The sequence below is a fragment of the Gymnoscopelus braueri genome, assembly GCF_963280865.1.
Source record: "Gymnoscopelus braueri genome assembly, chromosome: 2".
Lineage (NCBI taxonomy): Eukaryota > Metazoa > Chordata > Actinopteri > Myctophiformes > Myctophidae > Gymnoscopelus > Gymnoscopelus braueri.
Window position 1 is genome coordinate 61,986,708 of NC_137604.1, and position 16,289 is coordinate 62,002,996.

Consider the following 16,289-nt stretch of genomic DNA (forward strand, 5'->3'; position numbering starts at 1 on the left):
AATTCATCACATCAATCATGAATCACCGCTGAATAGCCCTTGAGCAAGGCTTCCATGCAGGGCCTGGCTGTAAATAAGTGTTAACTTAGTCCAACACCCTGGGTAAACAACAAACTTTGCTTTGCTTTGCTTTGCTTTGCTTTACCTATCCTGTATCCCATGCAATCCTGCATATGACCAGGACCAAAAATATGGCTGAAATGTAATAAAAAATATATATATATTGAAAAGAAAATGGTACTGTTACCCTTGAGCCTATGTTTTTTTTTTATAAATCAGAAAGATGGTGTAACATGTACTTTTTAATTAAATATTCATCTTTGTCTTTATTGTTATTTGTTACCTTTGGCCATTTTCCTTTTTTGTTTAGTGTTTTACCTGATTCTCCATAACTTCATGAGACCTTCATTGAGTTCCACCTGTATGGTACATTAACAATATGTACTGCGATTTCATTGCCAGCTGCAGACAATCAGGAGATGGATCTCCCTGCTGCCAGCTGTGCCAAGTTAGCCTGGCGTTGACAGACTATATCACTGCGTGGATATGAGTCTGGTGCTTCTATGAGGAATTTTTTTTTCCAAGGGGCGGGTTCTAAACACGGAAGATGGACGCTATTGGTTAGACCTACAGCCAATCAGAGCCGCACAGCCTGCTACGTCACGCACAAGCGCCGGTGGTGAAAAAGTAAATAAAGATTAAAGAGCAGAACATAGTTAACTTTGTCTGGACTCGACGTAAAAACTTATTGAAGAACAACAGAGAAAGAGAGAGAAATGGATGCTGTTAATGATTATTGTCGCTTTTGCAATCATCGTTTACGCAATGAAAGTGGACAAATTCATCACTCTAAACTAATCTTTGATAGAAAAAAGACGGAGAAGGACAAAAATATTTTCGTGCGACTTCGCGATTTAGGCTTGTCTCTGTCTGACTGTCGGGACAAATCCTCCCGATCCTGTGTTAAGTGTGATACCTTAGTAAAAAGGTTAGAAAGTGCATTGCCGGCTTTCAGAAAATGGAAAGAGGACGAAAAAGTATCTGGTTCGAATCCAGCAGCGTCGGCCGCCAAGACATCAACATCTAGCCACGGTTTGAATGTAGCAGTTTCGTCCACCACCTCCGCCTCTCCAACACCATCAACATCTATCCACGGTTTGAATCTAGGAGTTTCGTCCACCACCTCTGCCTCTCCAACACCATCAACATCTAGCCTTGGTTTTAATCTAGCAACGTTGGCTACCTCCGCCTCCCCAACACCGTCTAGCCATGGGTCATCATCTTCTGATAAAAGGCCCCGAGTGACACCATCGAAAACGCCAAGGACTTTGAAGAAAATACGTCCAAATCCGCCAAGTCCTGCTCGTACCACACCAACCTCCGCCCGGCGAAGTATAACTGAGGTAGGAATCTTTTAAAGTGGCGTGAAACAATTATATTCTTACTTCATAAACGTGAAATAATTATAATTTGAGAATAATATACTTGCATTTTTAGGCTAACAGGCACAATGTTCATATTTAAGCTTGGAATTATTTATCTATTCTGCCTAAACGAACAAGCTGCCCCTTGACCAGCAAATACTAATGCACTTTTCTATTATTCTTTGTTATTGTCAACATGTATGCTTACCCTAGGAGTTGCATAGAAAATAACAAAGAGAACCATGTTACTACAGTGCCCAACCAACACACAGTACCTAGGCTTTAGCTGTGTCTTTCATCTTGTACAGAGATTAAGGTTGTGCTTCATTGTTACATCTTGTGTACATGTACATAAGAGTAAACACATTTGTTTGGCTTTCTTCAGACAATTCAGCTGCATAGATAATAACAATAATAATGTTATGAGTGAGTGCAAAACAGATAAAAAATAAAGAAAACATCAGTGTATGTACACATGCATTTCATCTTGGTATAATATATGTATACACCAACAGCATTTTTAAAGTAGCTGCCACCAAACTTCATGCAAACAACTCCACAGTAAATTCTATATACAGCAGATTTAGATAGGAAGAGTTCAAGCATAATAGTGTAAGAAAAGGAGGGTTGGGTAGTCACTTGAGACTGCTTTGATGTTAATTTTAAAGGGAATCAGGGCAGTGGACTTTGTGATACTGGGATGATGACTGATGGAATATTTCATTTATGTTTCAGGTGATCACCAAATTCCCCTCCAAAACTGTTGCCAAGGTCAGCCAGCCAGAAGAGGCTGGGATTGTGACCAACATCACCAATCAGAACTGGAAGACGGCTGCAGCCAAAATTCTGAAGCACAAGGACCTAGCAGAAGAGGTCAAGATAAAGATTCTGGATGTGATTGAGAGTGAATGTAAAACCCTCTGTAACCGTGACAATGGTTGCATGCTGTGGAGGTCAGCACCTGGGGATCTGAAGTCTTTCACTTTTGAACACTTAGAGTCAGATCTCAGACGTCTATCGCCATTCTTGCTCTCCATAGTGTCCACTATCACTAAAGATTCTGTGCCTGCCACTTGTGCTGCAGCCGCTATTGCTTTGAGAGGAAGAGAGCCGCGCATGTCAGCTTTTGCATATTACATAGACTGCATACTACAGTATGGCGGGGCAAAGAAGGCTGTCTTTGAAAGGCTGTCCAAAATGGCCATCACAACAACTCATAATAATGCTGTAGGGAAGCAAAAGGAGTTGGCTCACACATGTGGAGAGGCTGTTCAAGGCTTGAAGCTGGAAAATGAGGAGTACCTGAAGCAGCCGGTAGCAGCTGGTGTTGAAGAAAAGGACTCGGAGACGGGCTCTGTGCCAGAGATGGAGCAGGAGCTGGCCAACCTCAATGAAAGCATGGAAGAGCTAAACATTTTGGGTGAGATTTCAGCTTTCACATCTGTTTTTATTAGGTTAAATTGAAAAAGCAAACTAAAAAGTAAAATGTTCTAAATGTTTTTTGTATTTATCCAACAGACTCGAATGAGGGTGGCGAAGACACACTAAGCATGCTTGACCGTGGTGAAGCTGTTTTACCATTCAGTGACCTCACTAACGAAGAAATGATGGTGACTGTCAGACCGCCCCCACCAACCTATTCTATTATTTTCGATAACCTGGACTTTTTTATAAGAACACATCATCAGTCCTTACAAAAAAGCAACCTCTCTATGCACTGGATCCACCACATTGCTGTACGAGACAGAATCCCCATCTATCAGCTGAGCAATAGAAGACCAATCCAAGACCTCCTTCAATATGATGTTGGTAACTCTCTCCCCTCAATCAAAACGCAAGAACACATGCGGAATGAGTTCATTGTCATTGGGAGTCGAATGCTCACCAAGCACCTGGCTGCTTTCAAGCCTTTGGAAAAGGTCGTAGTGCATCACATCCCACACCAGTACTCTGATGAAATGGCACAGCGCTCCACAGATGTAAGTACTGTGACCTACATGTATGTCATATATGCCTTAATATTATGTATAATCCACTAGCATGCTTATAAGACTAAAATGTCTGTCTGTCTTTGTTCACAGTATCCCCTGGGTCTTATTTTCAAAAATGAAAATATAACTGCGGATTTGACAGATGTACTGTTCCAGCTTCAGAACAAGTAAGTATTTAATCAGCCTCCACTGTCACTTTTGGGCAAGCGGGGAATGACCGTTGATTAAGTTTTGAGCCCTCATTTTTGTGTATTCTCTTTAGGTATGTGCCAAAACAACCGGGAGGGTTGTCTCCAGTGTTCTTCGGCGGTGACCGGCTGAGTGAGGCAAACTCCCGAAATATCCAGTGGGCCTTCAACCAGGGAGAGACCCCGGAGAAAAGACTGGAGGGCATGCACTTCAAGTTTGAAGACTGGCATGCCATTAGAAATCTATTTGAAGTGAGTGTCATTAAAGAGAGGATATGTTATTTTAACTGTATTGTGATAAATGGTAACACATATATCTATATATATTATAAACATTTTAAATAAATGATCTAACTACTTTATGGTGCAAAACAATATAGTGTGTTTTATTATTCAAACTATATTGTCCTCACTAAAGGAAAAAACCTTCACCGCAACTGTAGTAAATAGCATCTTTCTACGAAGGGACATACAGAACTCTTTACTACAGTTGGTGTACAGGTAATACCATAGTAAGTTATAACGGTAACTCTAATTGAAAAAATATGTCATTTCAGATCCATCATAAGATTTTCTACAAGGAAGCGTCGGCAAAAGAACATGGTACTCTTATTGCTAATATGAACATGTTAAAGTAAGTTGCAATGCATTTACCTTTTTAAGAACCATTTAAGAAAGTTACAAGAATTCCAGTGGTTTAAGTATTGTCTCTACACCTTAAGGCTACCCATCTACCCACAGGAACCCTAGCATCACTATTCTGGGAGTGGCATACATGTGTACTAAGATAGTCTACCATTCTCCCAGAAAATCTAACTCAAACATTTTGCACTGTCATGAGTTGTGAGCTTGTAGATCTGCTTTTTTCGCCACCAATAACATGGTTGGGCAGAAAAGGTCTATACAGACGCCTGGAGGACTATGTAGGCTAGGGTATAGTGATTACTTGTGAAATGTCTTGTATGTAGTATAAGTGATGTCACACATTCTCTAATTGTTTTGTTCACAGTGGTTTGTCACCAGAATGAATTGTTGTACTGCAAACTGGGATGGGAAATGCAGTGCTGTCAACATGAAATTGCCCTAGTGTTGCCTGGGGAGGTATGGATAGCACATATGTGGGCAGTTGTGACTTTGTGTAGAACACATTGAGGCCACAGATTACAGGGTTGTTTCATACTGAGGGCTTATGTCCCCATATGCCATAGAATCTCAGACACTTATTAAAATAAAATGGAACAAAACTTGATATGCTTAAGGCCACTGACCCTCAAGAGTTGTTAAAGTAGAAGTTAAAATTAATAATTTCCTGGGCAAACCCGGAAGTAGCATGCCATGAAGTAACCCTCTGTGTCTCTAGACTACACTTGCAGAAAGCCATAGTGGACTGCATGTAAAGTGCTTCAGTGAATGAAGTCTGCACAATGGAATCAACTGCCCCTGTGTTATTAATTTTCTAAAAACACTGTGTGTGAGAGAGAGAGAGAGAGAGAGAGTGAAGGAGACAGAGGGGATGCAAAGAACTATGTATGTGTTTATGTGTGTGAGAGAGAGTGAGGTGAGGGAGACGGAGGGATGCGAAGAACTATGTATGTGTTTGTGCGTGACAGAGTGTGAGGTGAGTGAGGGTGACCGAAGGATGAAAAGAACTATGTATGCGTTTATGTGTGTGAGTGAGACCGGGAGATATTTTGTAATGAAATTAAAATCCCAATTTCTGATTGACAGGTGCAGCAATGCTAAGCAGGGACCACACAAGGCATACAATGCCTACAAAGAATTCGTTTCTAAAGACACAACTGCACTGTTCCTGGCAGCTGCAATGGAACACCTTGGGTTGGCAGATGTAACAGGTATATTAGACACTACATACTATACAATCTCTCAGCAGTAACCTAAGTGCAACTATGCTAGATTTAATATTTGTTTTCAATATGTATTAGACCTTTTGTGATGCTTATTTTGTAAATAACACTGTTGTTTTTGTCAACCATTTCTTTAATATTTCAACAGAAATCCCAGCTGATTTCATTCCACCTGCGGTTCTTGCTGGAACTCGAGAGGAGCAGAGGACGTGGCTCTCTGACATGGTAGCTGACGTTGTAGACAGATTTGTCAAGTTCAACGATGACCCCCGCTCAACGCCACTCCAACGGGACCACAAAACGGAGCACACTGAAGCAAGACTTAGCTTTGGTTTTTTTCTCCTAAACATGTTGGATGCCGTGAAAGAGGGAGATGGTGAAAGGCTGATGAGACTGTACCTACTGGCACTGAAGTTGTACAGGGCATATGGACACACACAGTATGCGTACAGTACATTTCTTATGACTGTACAGCTCAAAGCCACACTTGCGCCCCGCTTGGCTCACAGTCTGACATGGAACAGATTCTGGAATGGTAGGGGGGGCAACGGGAAAAACATCTCTCTTGACTTGCACCTAGAACACCTGAACAATTTTCTAAAGTCTTTTTTGAAGGGTCTGGGGCCTAATATTTCAGAGCAGTCAGCATCAAGGATCAGCCAGTCCATAGGTGTCCTCAAGGAGATGATGGACAACACGGACAGAGAGCTAAAGTTGTCCAGGCCAACTGGCATTCACCATGCAGTTAGACAGACAGAAGATGTTCTGACCCTGGTTAATGTTTTTAGGGAGGCAGAGCTATTCAGACCTCAAAACGGAAGACAGTTCCTTGCATTCCCAAAGTTCAGTAGGGATTTGTTCTCAAATCTTCACTATGATAACTATTGTCAGTGGATGAGGAACAAGCTTAGAGAGTGGAGGAAACTCCAGATTTAAACTGTACTGTGGATGTAATGTAAATATGTGGTAGACAGAAATTATACCTAGGGCTGTGAGAGGAGAGACATACACGTCTTCTGAGTTTCAGTTTTCAGCATGCACCTTATGTTGATTCAACATTGCAATTTTCAAATATTGCTGCAATTATGTTTGTTGACTATTGCACATTTGCTGCTCTTATATATATTTTATTCCTTTGCACTAAACCAAAAATTGTATAGTGTCTGAATATCTGGCCATGCCAAGCCACCTTTGCACATCGAAGGCTGCTGCTCTTCATTACATGTATACCTTAATTAACATTGTGATTTTGAAAAATGTGAAATTATAAGCTTTTGTACCTGTCAAAGACAAGATTAATAAAACCTCCTTGATTAAATTCCCTGAATGTATTAATTTCATGCATAATCGTGATGCAACATTGGATTCCTCATTTAAATTTTAAGGCATTTAATGTAGTCATTGTTCTTCAACAGATCAAAAAACGGCTGTAATAAATTCACTCAAATTTAGTTTATATAGCATAACTGTATTTAGGGTTACTTTGTAGTCACATGCCCTAATCATATATTAATGACAGTATTTATTTTAAAAATGATATTCTGAGTTCACCCTTGGCTCCTTTAAATGCATTTTTGCTAGGCTTATATTGGAAACATTTTAACTTCATTGTTGTTTAATGAGATGGTTAAGCATGGATTACACATGTCAATAGAAAATACAGGATTTTTAATCCACACCTTAAATTTAACTTGTATACACATTGTCTAGTTCTTATATGTTGTGTATACAGTCTTTCACATTAGAATAAGAGGTTCCATGAGGGTTGGGGTCACCCTGGAAGATGTCCTGTCCTTTCATCAATGTTTGTACATGGTAATGTCTCACTGCCTGCTTCCTGCATTCCTGCATCCTGCTGGTGTGACCAAGAGGCCACTATCTGATCAGACTGTCTCCAAGTGAACAATAGAATTCTCATTACAATTTACACCCCTGTGCTCTAAGCTATCAGCCATCTCTTCTTTAGACAATTGGTCAAGATTAACATAGTGTATCTGATTACCTCAGAGATGAAGACAGCCATATTCATGCCTGTATGTAAACATGGACTTTAGTAAAGTCATAGTATAGTCATGGTTTTAGATTTAGCTTGTAATGTCTGATAAATAAGCAGCTTGTGGTCCATAATATATGATAAAACCAAAATGAAATCTCAAGACTAAACAGTTTTGTTTGGCCTACTCCCAATGTGACTTGTGAAGCAGCGTTGATCATTGAACAGCATTGTCTGGAGGTGAGCGGCAGGAAGGGGACCCCCATTTTAGAGCTAGAGCAGTGATTCTGAACCATTTTAAAACCCTCAGGACCCTCCGTTTGACATGCATTACACAGACCCTTATTTGATAACATTTTTGATATTTGAAACCACAATTTACACAGTAAAATCTGCTTCAATTTAACTCTGAGTGTATAAATGGAACCAAATGGACCATTTGGTTCCATTTACACACAAGAGTTACAGACCTATGGGTCCTCGTTTAGCTGGGTGTCCCCAGACCCCACTTTGAGAACCACTGCCATAATACACTTCCATAGAAAACATGCTAATGACTGAAATCAATGCATTTTCAAACATTTGGTCAACTTTATTTATGTTTTGGCAATACAGGTGATACATTTTTTAGATACTTATCCATGTTTTTGCTAAAAAATATAACTTACATGTTTATATACTTATCATATTGTCTTTGTCTGTTGAAAACCATGAAAAATAACCTGTGTTCAACTAATACAATGTAGTTATCATTTATTCACAAGCTCCTGTTATCTTTAAGGCTTCTGAAGTAATACAATTTCAACTAACATTCTGCACGATAGCTATGAACAAATCTGGGAACAATACTTTGGTCTGACACTAACAATAAAATATTTTTCAGTCAGAGGAATGCAGTGATGCCAATCCTGACATTACAGACATTGCAGATTCTGAGCTGCTGAGTGGTGTTTGCAACTGGTCAACATCATCTGGTGCATCAAAGTGACCAGTGTAATACATGTCTGGCTGGTCAAAACAAGAAGAGTCTCTGATCTCCGACTCCAAGTGACTGGTCTCCAAGCCGTCAATGTCCTGAAATACCTCACCAATAACTTTCAGAATTAGAATAGCATGGCGCTGAAAGAATACTGGGATATTGCGCTTTATGTATGCCAAGTCAAATATATTGTGACTGTGTTCTACAACAGCATCAATAAGTTCTATGCCAAATCCAGTGCTACCTTTCTCGGTGGTGAACAGATGTGCATTTTCAGGCACCAAACTGTCCTGGTATACATTCAGCTTCTCCCTGATTAACCATTTATGTTCTGGTAGTACCTGCCTACATCTAGTAGAAACCTCGTCTTGCAACAACTCAAAATTAGGTGTCAACTCTCCACAACCTTCAGTGGTGCAAGAACACAAAGAGTGGCAATAGGTGCAACAGAGATGTCCTGGCTCAACCCTTGTTGTATGTTCTTCAAAGTTACTGTATAGGGCCTTTCGAAAACAGCCAATTTTGCATTGGTGTAGCAACTCTTTAACTCCCTCATCAGTCCTTCTATGCTGTTTAACAACATACAATGCAGCATGTGACTGTGAGCCATCTCTGCCTGCCCGGCCTGCCTGCTGAACAATTGATTCAACATCATCTGGTACCCCATACATTATCACATGAGATACATTTCGAAAATTTAAGCCCAACCCAAGAGCTGTTGTTGCAACAACAACTCTGCAACTCCCCTCTCCACCTAGAGATGACAGCAATCGGCTTTTGTCTTCTGCATGTGTGTGGCTGTGAAACATTCCTATCAGCAGGTTTTCTGACTTTTGTTCAGGGTCCCTTTCAACCCACGCATCTTCATCTAGCTCTCCTTTGAAATAATTAAAAACTCTACCAACTGTCTTTAAGGAGCGGCAGTAAATAAGGATGTGAGACATGGAAAGCCCCTTCTCTTTAACCTCCCTCACAACCCAGTCCAGGCATTCCAGCGTTTCGTCAGAAACTGACATCAGTCCAAGTCTGATGTTTGTCCGGTTGGGGCTAACTGTCACAGTTTTTGTATTGACATTGTCCATGAGCAGCTGTTTCTTCACCCTGGCTCTGGAAGCAATATCAGCTGATGCGGTCAGTGCCAACACAGGTGTACCTGAAAAGACAAACAAATGCACTAATGTTAGCTTGTATTGTAACACAAATTTGTTTAGAAAAAAAAATCTATTTTTTAAAACTCACAACTGGTTTAAATTCATGAACTACCCCTGCTGTATAAATCATCATTTCCTATTCTATCATAATCATACTGTCACAATACATTTCTACTATTAAAAAAGCCAATCTTTAAGCTCAGAGCACATGAGCTGTGAGAGTGTAGATCTGCTGTTTACACTAAAATAGGAATAGTAGGGTTCAAGTGGTTATGAAAATATTACATTTGTTGTCGTTTTATATATATATATACTGACCCTCCTTGACGATCGATCTCAAATCTCCCAACTTCGAGAAGCTCTCTCTGAAGGCTGCGACCTCCCCCTTTTTGGCCTGTCCCCTGGGAAGGATAAATGAACATTAGAATGTTTTATAGAAATGTATATTTTAATTGCTGTAATATACAGATTAGTGTAAACAGAAAATGCACAGAGCAAAGATCAGATGAAATAAACTGTAGACAAAGTACAAAAAAAAATTGTGTTTAAATGTCTAAAAGCACATTAACATGAATGTGTAAATAAACAGGAAACAGTATAAATTAACACATGTGTTCACATCAGTATTAATTGCTTTGTGGGTTGGTTTTCAACTAACATATTAATAGAAAATAATATGTTAAAACAAACTAGAAAGAACATTTAATTAAACACTGCAGTACAAATGTCTTTGTAGCTTTGTTTATACTGATATGTATGGCTATCTCTACAAGTACTATCCAATAAATGTACCCTAAGGATCCAAGTATGCTTGGACAGATTTAAACTTTATTTAAGAATAATGACCATTGAAAATGTAGTTCTTGGACGGATTTAGGTCAGTGATATTTGACGGTCCCAGCCCAACACAACAATAGAAATTATGGTTTACAGGACAAGCCACGGCAACTTGAACGTTTTAATGCTCATTCCCTGCCGATGTCCTTTTGAGGAAAGTTTTATCAAATACCAAATGTTAATGATCGAAGTGTATCAGAGGCTCTTGCTTTGTTTAATGGCGTTGTTCCAGCTCAGCTGCTAGCAGGCGAGTGTCAGCCTAGCCATGCTAAGCATCCACATGTTTGTTGTTTGTAACAATATTAGTGGCTTCTAGTTCTACACAATACACAGACGTTAGGCATGAGAGTATTTAGCAACCAACACTTACCATTTGTACGTTAGGTGAACCTCATCTACGACAATCCCCATTAAATTGTCCTTGAAAACAGCCGAGGATAACATGCCTCTCCACTTATCATTCAGCAGCCATAGTTCTGGGCTACCGAATATAACTTGTCCACGTCCACTGAGGATTTCAGCGTCGTCGTGGACTCCGAGCTGAAAGGCGGTGAGTCCAAAATTAGTAGCTTCTCTGATCTGATCCTCCATCAAAGCGTTCAACGGGGATACTACTATAACTACTGGGTTTTCACTCAGTCCCAACTTCTTTGCGACGAGCGGAGCCAGTTGATAAATTAAACTTTTCCCGAATCCAGTAGGCAGTACGGCAAACACATCTTTCTTTTCAACGAAAGCTTTAAGAGCAATTGTTTGTTCGTCTTTTAGATACGATATAGTTTCCAATTCGTCTACTACGGAGGCTATAGCGGCATCCATGTTTGTTGTGATTCTGAAAAACTACAGTCCCTTGCGTAGTACGTCATTTCCTATAAAGGGGAAAAACCCGCCCATATTTGGATTCTGGGCCCTGATTGGATACCCACGTCTTCTGGAGCAGGAAATGGATTCTCTATGGAGCGGTGCCAGACCCAAATCGCAGAGTGCATTTTTTTTTTGCACTCGCAGATTCGTCTGGTCCCAGGCTAGTGCCAAGTGCCTCGTGCTCGAATCCATGCTTACAGACATTACGGAGGAGGAGAGATTACTTTAAAAAACTAAATGAACAGTGTAAGTCAAGAATTAATATTTTCCACTGACATGTGTACTCATTGATCTGCTGTCTTTGATTGAATACTGTATTAACAATTTTTTAAATAGTACAGCAAGTACATTTATACTTGTAAATGTTAAAAGGATGACAAAAAAGCATGAGGGCTTTCCATTGTTTATATATTCAAGTCAACATGACATGTAAGACATACAATACAGTGCAGCATATCATCAATGTAGGCAAAAAAAAAAAAAAAAAAAAAAATACAGACTGCTAAGACTTATTCATGACCTATTGTAAGTAGCTGACAGGTGCTCTTTTATGGTTCTTTTGAAAGAGGGTAGGGAGTCACTTTTTAATGTGTGATGGTAGGTTGTTCTACACAATGGCAGAAGAATGGTAAAAGGCCTTTCACGTTGTTCTCATGTTTGAGAAAAATTGAGGAATGATCAGTGGAGCTCCTTCTGGTGTTGTACCCATGAGTGTCATTCAGATTGATCATTTCAATAAACTTGCTGTGGAAATGCATGTGGACCACCCATCTGACCACTTAACTCATCAGCTGACAAACTGCCAACCTAAGTTGTCAGATGGGTGGGCCGCAAAAGTTTCTGAAACTTTCAAGTAGGCCCTGATCTGAAAAACCTTGCGAACCATTGCTCTAATGAGCTTCTTTTGGGATGTCTGTAGTTTAGTTTTTAATGAGTTGTAGGTGACCGCAAGGTACATGCATAGTCAAAATAACATGGTCTAAATCAACTAATGACGTTGTCTGTTTGTTTAAGTGTCTTTAACTGTCTACTGTGGTTCATATTTCATTGTTTTTATACAGTACAAACGGCCAAGGAGACAGTTGCCATATCCACTTCAACTGAAGGATCGGACCCTCAGTACCTCGCTCACTCAACTTCCGAGTCCAGCAGCTCATCTTCGGATGAGAAAAAGAAGAAGAAGAAGAAGAAGACAAAGAGGAAGAAGATGTGGTCCAAATATCAGTCATCATCCACATCATCTTCCTCGTCCTCATCATCATCATCATCATCATCATCATCATCATCATCATGATGATGATGATGATGATGATGATGATGATGATGATGATGATGATAAGAAGAAGAAGAAAAGGTCCAGGTCCAACAAGAAGTCAAAGTCCAAGAAGAAGGCCAAAAAACAGAAGGGGAAAACTGAGCCGAGATGTGTGACGAGAGGTAATTCATATTAGAACTTTAAAAATTAACATTCCATATTTAATGGCCAATAGTTCAACACAAATTATATCACTTGAAAAGAAACACAAGCCCTGAACGTTCCCTATTCTGTTTGTTGGCTGTTTTACTTCTTCGCTCTTGCTCTCTTCACAGATGAAGTGTGTCCTATTGTTAACCAATGGAATGCTTTGTTAGGCCTAGCACCAACACAGAATAGAATGTTTGAACTTCAAAACGAGCACTTTACAAAAATAGTGGTTTGGAAATGGGGAAAACGTAATGGAAATCTGTTTACTGTCGACACTGAAAATGGCTTGTTGATCGGCTCCTTCCACTATTTTTGCTCACCATCATTGTAAAACTGTTAATTTTGTTATTGTTCCTAAATATCAGTTTCAATGTATTTCAAGTTAATTGACCAGCCCTACAAACAATCACTGTTGAAGATAGTTTGGGCTATGGCTGATGAATGATGATGCTGTTTAATTAGGTTTTTACCTCGCAACAGTGGTATTTAAATTACAAACTTTCTCACTGTGGCTAACATCGAGTTTGTCTTCTTCAATATCCTTAGCACGTGGACCAGATGAGGTCGTGGCCAGGTATAAGCGGGTCCTGAAGGCCTACCGGAAGAAGAAGTCGATGAGTCAGGCGTGTAAAGTTGTGGGTGTTGACCGAAACACAATAATATTAAACGCTCCAATTGCGGAGCTCGCAATTGGTGCCCCTGAAAAATTTAAGGAGCTCATGGCCTTGCACACACAACGCGAGAAACTGAAAGATTTTGCTCAACGGTGCCACGGGGCAATTAAGGGCACTTCTGATATAGAAGCAACAGTAGTGGCCATGAAAAAGGCAGGGACACTGTTGCCTGTGGGAAAGGGGAACTTTTGATTACTTTACTTATTGTAAAGTAATACATTGGATCATAACACAACTCCCCTAGGCCCTGCCTAGCCATTTGTGCCGGACTAGATTTCCTGCCATTTTGCGTTTTCTTCAAAACACACATTTTGTCCAAAACTCACAAATCGTTACACATTACTCCGGCATGTGATCAAGATGTATCAGTTTGTGGCCCCAGCCTGGCGGAGACCTGCACTCCAAGGAGCACATTTTTCTAGTTATTTGTCAGTCGCTCTAGGTCTACTGTAGGTTATACAGTGAAAGGACCAACACCAAATGGTACAGAGAGCAAAGGCCGCAAAGATGTTTGTGTGAGACTTGGTGTCCTCTTGCTAATAGATGCACTATCATGTATCGTGCACTTTCTCAGTCAAATATAACAAGCCTTGTGGTGAGACATTAATGTCATCGCTAGGCAACTCATTCATAAACAGAACTCTCATTACTACACAGTCCACTCTCTTTTTGTTACAGTGAATGTGTCGTACTCTTGCTAACATATCAAATGTCAGTACAAGACAAATGTCTAACAAGATAAACTGGACATTGTTGAACTATGACCATTTGCCAGTGAAATGTGATTGGAGACTGAATCCCAGTGGGAAGACAGGCGGTGCTGTCTGCATCTGTTTGCTCTGTTTTGGACAGATCTACGTAATGGGGGTATAATTAGAAAGCTGGCTCACCATACAATGCAAAGCTGCACACAAAGAACATCTCTGCTTCTGTACACATGGCCCCTACAATCACTAATATGATTTACTTTGCAGCCTCAGGAGCACTAGAATGTAATTTATGGCTTCCCAACATCACCATACATTCTCTTTGTCGTAATTCTCAGTTTCTGCATGGTATATTTTCATGGTAACATCTTGACCAGTGAGCACCATGAGTTCTGCCTTGCAGAATACAATAGTGTTGGTAATAGGGAACATCCTATTGAATAACTTCCTCTCTATGTTCCTGGAAGGTCAGCGTTTGCATAGTCATTTCATGGTTCTACAATATGAAAACTACCATGGTTCAGCCAGGTGAGCATGTACTGTGTTTCTTTTACGTTTTGGGCCCATTCCACGTTACTCAAAGTGGTATGGCTAGTATCAGTGGGGTTTGGCAGCTTAAATTAGTAGACATTGAGGAGAGAGCTAAGTGGACAATGCTACCTAATTTTATATTGGTTCTCTGCCAAATGTAACAAAAAATACTAATATACAGCACACTGAATAGCACTGAATGTGAATCTATACTGACACTAACCCTCACATGCCAAGCAAATTTATAATCTTGCCTGAATTATGTTTTCATGTAAACTTATTGTTATTACTCAATGCAGTTTTGTCTGCTTTGTTATTATTATTTTTTGTATAGCTATAATTGTATTTTTGTAAAATTTTACTTTTGTATTGCTACTGACGTTTTATTAAAAGTTTTGTAAACCTAATATTTTGACTACGTCTGTGGAATTGAGGTTTGAAAATGTTAAAAAATATTCCTACCTGTTCAATGTGAGTGAAGCGACCTCAGAGGTTTTACATTTCTTCTTTAAAGATAATCGATATATATATTTTTTTTTTGTTGAATTTTTGCACTTGAAGTACTAAAAAAACTCTACCTCAGTCTGAATTGTTTTTGTGTTAAAATGTTTTATTTACATTTGAACATCCTTTACACCTGTGGTTCTCAAACATGTTATGTGACTGTACTGAGCCAACTGTACTGGACATCTCCGAAATCTCCATGTAAGCACTGGTTATGGTTTGATAGCAACTTAAGCATTGCAGTAACAGTACGCTATATTAAACATGCATTTGTTATTTTGGATAAATGATATACAAGTTAACGTTTTACTTATAACAAAACTATAGCTAGACACCTGTGTCATACCTCAATCAGCTAAATAAGAGTGAGGAATAATCACTCCAAAACAGCAGGTGGCACTGATGTGTCGTTAACACTGACAACAACAATAACGGAAGTGATCATACTTGTATGACATTTGGAGGGAAATACGAGCTCTGTTACATTCTTCTGCTGCTCTGCTCGTAGAAATGTCGTTGAAAGACAAATTACGCAAATATGTATTTGAAGGTGAATCCACAAAAAAAACCTTAAAGTTGATTAAATATCTTACAAAAATACAACTTCTAAAGGAACACATGAAATGTCGTCTTTGCAGACAGAAGATGACTCTCAAAACGTAGAGGAAAAGACCATTTCAGTTGGTAAGTATTTATTCAATAGAAAGTATTTTGCCAGTACGCCTTTTAATTCAATTAAGCATACAAACGGCACCGTTGAACAGGCAGTTTGTTTGCCTTTTTAATCAGGCTAGGCATATGCTAGTGGTTCTCACCATTTTTCATTTAAATAACCCATTTGAGACATGGACCACCATTTGATGAGATTTAACATCTCAGACACAAAACTTCGAATATTTTATTTTTGGATATGAATTTGTCCACAATTTTGTGCTGTATTGATGTGTTAAGAGATAACAGGACAATGTTGATCAAAATAATTATTCTATATTCCCTACATATAAGGGTAAAGCTCATTATATATTAAGACTGGGGGTTCCCGGGACACTGGCGGTGCGGTCTCGAAATTAGTTGGTCATAAAAAATATTTTACCAAAAAAAAAGAATGAAATACAA

General features: G+C 39.4%; 2 protein-coding genes across 2 annotated transcripts; one reads left to right on the plus strand and one right to left on the minus strand.

Annotated features, from left to right (window-relative positions):
- Window positions 1-607: 607 nt before the first annotated feature.
- Window positions 608-4,942, plus strand: LOC308073800 (uncharacterized protein; the record flags this gene model as incomplete). Its single annotated transcript, XM_080412957.1, has 8 exons — window positions 608-620; window positions 982-1,403; window positions 2,160-2,844; window positions 2,943-3,403; window positions 3,506-3,582; window positions 3,678-3,855; window positions 4,161-4,237; window positions 4,613-4,942. The coding sequence occupies 8 exons, from the start codon at window positions 608-610 to the stop codon at window positions 4,629-4,631; spliced, it is 1,932 nt and encodes a 643-aa protein (XP_080269083.1). The 3' UTR covers window positions 4,632-4,942.
- Window positions 4,943-8,072: 3,130 nt separating this feature from the next.
- Window positions 8,073-11,428, minus strand: LOC308103193 (putative ATP-dependent DNA helicase Q1). The gene is made up of 3 exons (XM_080453090.1): window positions 10,799-11,428; window positions 9,910-9,992; window positions 8,073-9,593 (listed from the first exon to the last, which is right to left on the minus strand). Exons 1-3 carry the CDS (start codon window positions 11,245-11,247, stop codon window positions 8,341-8,343), a joined length of 1,785 nt encoding a protein of 594 aa, XP_080309216.1. The 5' UTR covers window positions 11,248-11,428; the 3' UTR covers window positions 8,073-8,340.
- Between the last annotated feature and the right edge of the window lie 4,861 nt (window positions 11,429-16,289).